Below are 6,115 nucleotides of genomic sequence, written 5' to 3' on the forward strand. Positions count from 1 at the left end.
GAATGGATAAAGAAGACTGAAACTAGTTTTCCTTTCATTTTGGCTGAAATATTATTTGCCTTACCTAAATATTTCCTAATATGAAGATCAGAATTTATTACTTTGTTTAACAGTTTTTTCTTTTCAAACTGCTGGCTTTTCACATATTTGGCTGTTCGCTACTCTTTCTTGGCAAGAGCCAACTCTTTTTTTTCTAGATATTGTTCTAGGGGAGAAAATTGTCCAGAAGAGGTTACTTTATTTGCTTTTGTTCCAAATATTCTAACAAACTAATCTATAATGACCTTACATTAGCTCTCATTTAAAACAGTAATGATGTAAATACCACAGGCTGTGTCCACACAAATAAATGGAAGAATGATTTTCCTGATAGAATGGCCCAAGTGATTTCCAGGTTGGAGTCTATTTTCCACTCGTATCTAGTCCTGTAGGTGTTTTCTTGTTATATTTTCCTTTTCATAGATATCCCTCATTGCTTATAGAAGTTTAGGGATGTTCCCAATTTCCTGGGATGAAGTTGGAGAGAGGTAGAGACATGTTTTTAATTAGGGAGGAAGACGCCTTAGGGATAATCTGTTTGAATGATTGAAAGGCTAAAGGGCTTTACTATTACCAGGGGGAGTGCTCAGTTATTGGCTATTCTAGGAAGTCAAATCTCAACATTTGCCTTGTTAGGTACAGAGATACATTAATGGTCACAGACATGAATGTCATCCTAAATCAACAAAGTAAAGTACTTTTGGTAATTAACTGAGAAGAGATACATAGAAACAACCAATTTCAGTGTTTTTAAATTTGGGGGATTTTTGTTTTGTCAAATAATGGGCTTGCCCAAATTAATTTCCACTAATTAAGTCAGTTTCTACATAGTCATGAGAATATATCAGCTTTGTTTTTCTTTGAAGAAATTTTCCCAGCAGGTGAGAATGTTTAATTATCTTTGCACAGTAAATATTTATGTTGTATTTGTGTCTTTCTATTCTAGGCATCCACACTGAATACTCCTACATTTATCTAAAAGTTTCAGATGATGGGGAGCCTGCGTGGAAATATGGAAAATGTGACCACTTGAAACTATTTCTAGATCCACTGATCAGCCATACGTTATTATGTATTCTATGGTAACACATAGATACATGAGGTATATACAGTTACCTCATGTGAAGGAGGGAAGCACTGATTTTGAAGACTGAGGAAAAAAACGCAAGAGGTGAGTTCTTGTAACAAACAACAAAGGATATTCATTGAAAATTCATATATTTAATTTATATATATATTTAAATATAGTCAATAAATATATTTTCATTGGAGGAGGTCTGGATTTAGTAAAGTAAGCTAGCAAAATGTAAAAATTAACCAGAATATACAAAATGTATTTGTTTTTGGTATTACAACCTGGCTGATGTTCATTGTCCATTTTGCCAAATCACAAAGAGAAACAGGTAATTGATTACACATACACTAATGAATCTATAATTTAGGTTCACGGGCTGTTATATTTTATGTGATATGTTTATATTTATAATTACTTTTAGATAGTTTTATTAGAGAATTTAAAATGATATATCGTGTGTTAGAATATAAAGGAATGAATGGCTATTTTGTTCTGGGGGCTTGATAAGAATTGTTATGTGTGAAGCTTTTAAAATTATCACAGCAACCATGTTTATACATATTCATAAATAAACCCATGTTCGGGGATGGACCTTGCTTACTGTTACTTAACAAGGCATAAAACTGTAGTTATAAAGTACTATAGTAGTTTTCTACCTTAGGATTTCAATTTGTATTTTTTTAAAAACATATTCTTAAGAAACTATGACAAATTATCTTCTTAAAATAGAGAATTGTTAACTTACTGGTTTAACTTGAAAGCCTAGTAATACTATCTTTTAGTTTTTATGGTATCAAATTTTGATGTCATACACTGTGGAGAATAGTTTATATAACTAATTTTCACATGTAAATAATTTACCTGGCTGATAGAAGATTCATCCTGGTGAAATTCTATACTGATGATTAATAAGAGTAAGAGCACTAGATTCTGCAGAAAGTAAGGAGTGAAAAGAATTAATTGGATATAGATGACCTTCTACCCTTATGTTCTTCAACAGGTGAGCCTTCATCAATCCACAGCTTCAGCAATGACAGAACTTCTGAATTGAGTGGGAGCAGTGATGTGAGTGACCCTGTGGAATGCTCCTCACAGTGGGCTTCTAAAGAAAGCTCAGACTTTCCTGCACAAGTCCTTTCCCCACCAAATCCATATGAAGGGAATCAACTCGTCTATATTTGAGGTTTAGTAATTGGGTGATTTTTTTGAGCAGTGAATAATCTGAAAGTTTGGGTTTGTATTTGTAGTTATACAATTCTTCTCTCTTGTTGTTTGTCATGTCTTCTCATTCTGTCATAACCATCAGACGTAGAGTGAGAGAGCAATGCTTTTTATACCTCTAGAATTTCCTTCTACTACGATGTACTGTTTATTTGGTATGGCTTCGTACAAAGCCTCCTGAGTAACCCCTGGGAGCCTCAAGGAATTGGGGCTTTCAGCACTTGCTCACTAAAGGAAGTATTTGTGAAGATGTTTTTAAAGACTATGACCTCACTTAATTATCACATTAATATTATTATCACATATGGATATCCGTTTCTTAAATATAATTTGTACTTCCTGATTTGATCCTTCTTTTCTTTTCTTGTCTACTTTTTTTCTGGTATTTTGCTTGCTTCTGGTTAAAATACATCTAGTCAAAACACTTACATGAATAGGTAAATCTTACTACTCATACATAACAAAATAGATAATTCCTAAGACATACCATCTTATCTTATGCCCCAATTGGGATTCATAAACTATAGATATAATATTTTTTTATCCTGGAGTATGTCTATAATTCTTATCAAATTGACAAAGATCCAGATGTCTTGTTCTGATACAATGTTCATAGTGAAGAACTCAAGAACATTAATAATAGCTGTCATCCGTTGAGCCTTTAGCAGATGTCAGGCACTTACCCTGTTCTGGACACTTTACTTGTACTGAAACAACAATCCAAAAGAGTAGACATAATTTTTAAAAGTAATGGTGATAAGTATGGAAAATTTTATTTAATTATAAAAATATGAATAAAGAAAATAAAATTGTCTGCAGAATAGTATAAGGTGGATCTGCACTAATAGTATCATAGATAGTTGGACTGAAAAGGATTCTGACAATGTCTAGTTCAAACCCTTTGTTTTCCAATAAGCAAACTAAGAAGACTTGTAATTACATTTTGCAAATGACCCAAACTCATGCCTTTTTACACTGAACTTGGACTTTTCCCTTGAGTATGCTGCTTTTTCAAATCTGAGCACTGAAGTTCTGTCTTGAGCTCTCTCAGTACCTAAGAAGCGTTGTAAATAAAACTGTGTCCCATTGTCTTCTACTTCTCTTGCCAGTGTCTTCGACCTCTCTTTCCTCTACCTCTATTTTCTCCTCCCTCACTACCTTTCTCATCCCAAGAGTTTTGAATAAAAAGATACTACCTGTTAATGTAATAGTTGGTGATAGTCATGAGCTATTTCATTTCAGTTCAAAAATATTTGGTGAAAATTTAGGTAGTGTTCCATGTGTTAAGATTTGTGTGATAGGCAATGATTAAATGGAGAGAATTACAACTGCTTAAGACGCTGACAGAGGGTCAGACCACGTAGTTGCCATAGGGAGCAAAAACTTAAATGATTTTGTGGTTATTTGACACAGTTCAAAGTCTAGTTTCTTTAAATTTAATGAGAGATTAATGAAGACTGTACCTCCTTTGAAACATAAAGGATTGAATATCTAACAGCAGAATATCATACTATTAGGTGGGTTAGTCCAGAAGAGGAATTATTTTTGGTGTTACGTAGATCATATTGTTACAGTGCTCACCACAAACGCTACCAACTCAAAGGTCTGACTTCACACCAATTTATTTAGAGTTTATCATCATCGGCAGAGAGTAAGTTTCTAGAGAGTAGGAACCCTTTCCTTGTTCATCATTTCTGACTTTTATGCCAAGAACTGACACAGTTTAAAGAAAGCTTTATTAAATGTAAGATTCAATTGTTGGGCCTTTGATTGTGCTTCTCCACAGAAGATCCACGAAGACTTTTAGATAGAACCTCTTTCTGGTAGTCCCAACAAAATCGTCTGAGGAGAAGTAGAATTGTCAAAGGAAGAAGTAATGTGTTCTTTGGTAGAAGAACTCAATAGATATTTACTAAATGTTTATTGCGCGTAAACCACTGTAGAAGACATAATGGTGAAGGTGTGCCTGTAACATGATGGATGTGTTCATAGTCATGTTCACAATTTCATTTCAGGTTCTGTTCTTCTGAGCTCTAATCCCTGAAACAAGCCTTATAGAACAGTAAATGGGACATAGTAACAATGTAACAGAATTTGTCCTTCTGGGCCTCACTCGGGATCCTGAGGGGCAAAAAGCATTATTTGTCATGTTTTTACTCATCTACATTGTGACAATGGTGGGCAACCTGCTCATTGTGGTGACTGTCTTTGCCAGCCCTTCTCTGGGCTCCCCAATGTACTACTTCCTTGCCTATCTATCACTCATGGATGCAATTTATTCCACTGTCATTTCACCCAAATTGATTATAGATTTACTTTTTGACAAAAAAACAATTTCCTTCCCAGGTTGCATGGGACAGCTCTTTCTAGAACACTTATTTGGAGGTGCTGAGGTCTTCATTCTGGTGGCAATGGCCTATGATCGCTATGTGGCCATCTGTAAGCCGCTGCACTACTTGACTGTCATGAATCAACACGTTTGCATCCTGCTGGTGGTGGTGGCCTGGGTGGGAGGTTTTTTGCACTCTATGGTTCAACTTCTCTTTGTGTGCAGTCTCCCCTTTTGTGGCCCCAATGTCATTGACCACTTCATCTGTGACATGTACCCATTATTGGAACTTGCGTGCACTGACACCTACTTTGTAGGTTTCACTGTGGTTGCCAATGGTGGAGCAATCTGTATGGTCATCTTCATCCTTCTTCTAATCTCCTATGGAGTCATCCTGAATTCCCTTAAAGCTCACAGTCAGGAAGGGAGGCGCAAAGTCCTGTCTACCTGCAGTTCCCACATCACGGTGGTTGTCCTCTTTTTTGTTCCCTGTATTTTCATGTATGTTAGACCTGTTTCCAACTTTCCCATTGATAAATCCATAACAGTGGTTTATACAATTATCACTCCCATGTTGAATCCTTTAATATACACCTTGAGAAATTCGGAGATGAAAAATGTCATGGAAAAACTCTGGTGTAAAAAATTAACCTCAGATGGAATAAGAATGTGTCACCCACTCTGAACACATTTATTACTAGCTCTAAAATAACAAACAGGCAGTAAATTCTCCCAATGAATGACTTAGTGAATTCAATGGCTTCTCTAGGGATGCTTTTCTTTATTACACAAAAGCATCGCTAAAGTAGAATCAATTGTCCTTTGAGGTTAGAATGAATCTAATAGAGAAATTCTGGAGGATGAATAAAAGGCACAGATATTCATCCTATTACAAAAAAAAAAATAAACTAAGTTCCACCTTGCAACTTTGCTTTTCTCAGTTTATATTGAAATAGGACTTTAGAAGAAAGAGTATTTTCTTTTCAAACGTGAAAAACAAGCTACCTTTGAAAATTTACTTTCACTCAAATTAATGAGTCAGCAGTTTGGCTAATACTCAGGACAAACTTCTGGGGCTGAAGTTCATGACTATGAGCCCATTGCTTTGCTGTGATGTGGGCTTCTTGGTTAGAGGCAATGTTGGGTGGGATTTAATGGCAATGAATAAAAAGAGTTTTGTGAATCCATGTACGGGAGTGCTATAAACAGAATGTGTCTATTCCTGTGAAAACAAATCACAGCTTTGTCTCTTTCATGATTAGCTGGTCTGATATAATAAATGTGATAGCAAATATCTGACTGGTGCTTTATCGTGTTCTCTGCAATGGGCTTTATTGATGCCAGTTTGACATTATGCTTCAGAGGCTGCCAGAAAAAGGTTGGTGAGGACAAATCCATATTTTTAAGCCCATGCATAATATTAGACTGCTATTAGATTCAGTTTTTACATC

The 6,115-nt window shown here is 35.4% G+C and overlaps 1 protein-coding gene across 1 annotated transcript; it reads left to right on the top strand.

The window, feature by feature from the left end:
* The first annotated feature begins 4,401 nt into the window (after positions 1-4,401).
* Positions 4,402-5,349, top strand: LOC106821860 (olfactory receptor 4A5-like). Its single transcript, XM_014826743.3, has one exon. It carries the CDS (start codon positions 4,402-4,404, stop codon positions 5,347-5,349), a length of 948 nt encoding a protein of 315 aa, XP_014682229.1.
* The last annotated feature ends 766 nt before the right edge of the window (positions 5,350-6,115 follow it).

This window comes from Equus asinus, chromosome 17, assembly GCF_041296235.1.
Source record: "Equus asinus isolate D_3611 breed Donkey chromosome 17, EquAss-T2T_v2, whole genome shotgun sequence".
Classification (NCBI taxonomy): Eukaryota; Metazoa; Chordata; class Mammalia; order Perissodactyla; family Equidae; genus Equus; species Equus asinus.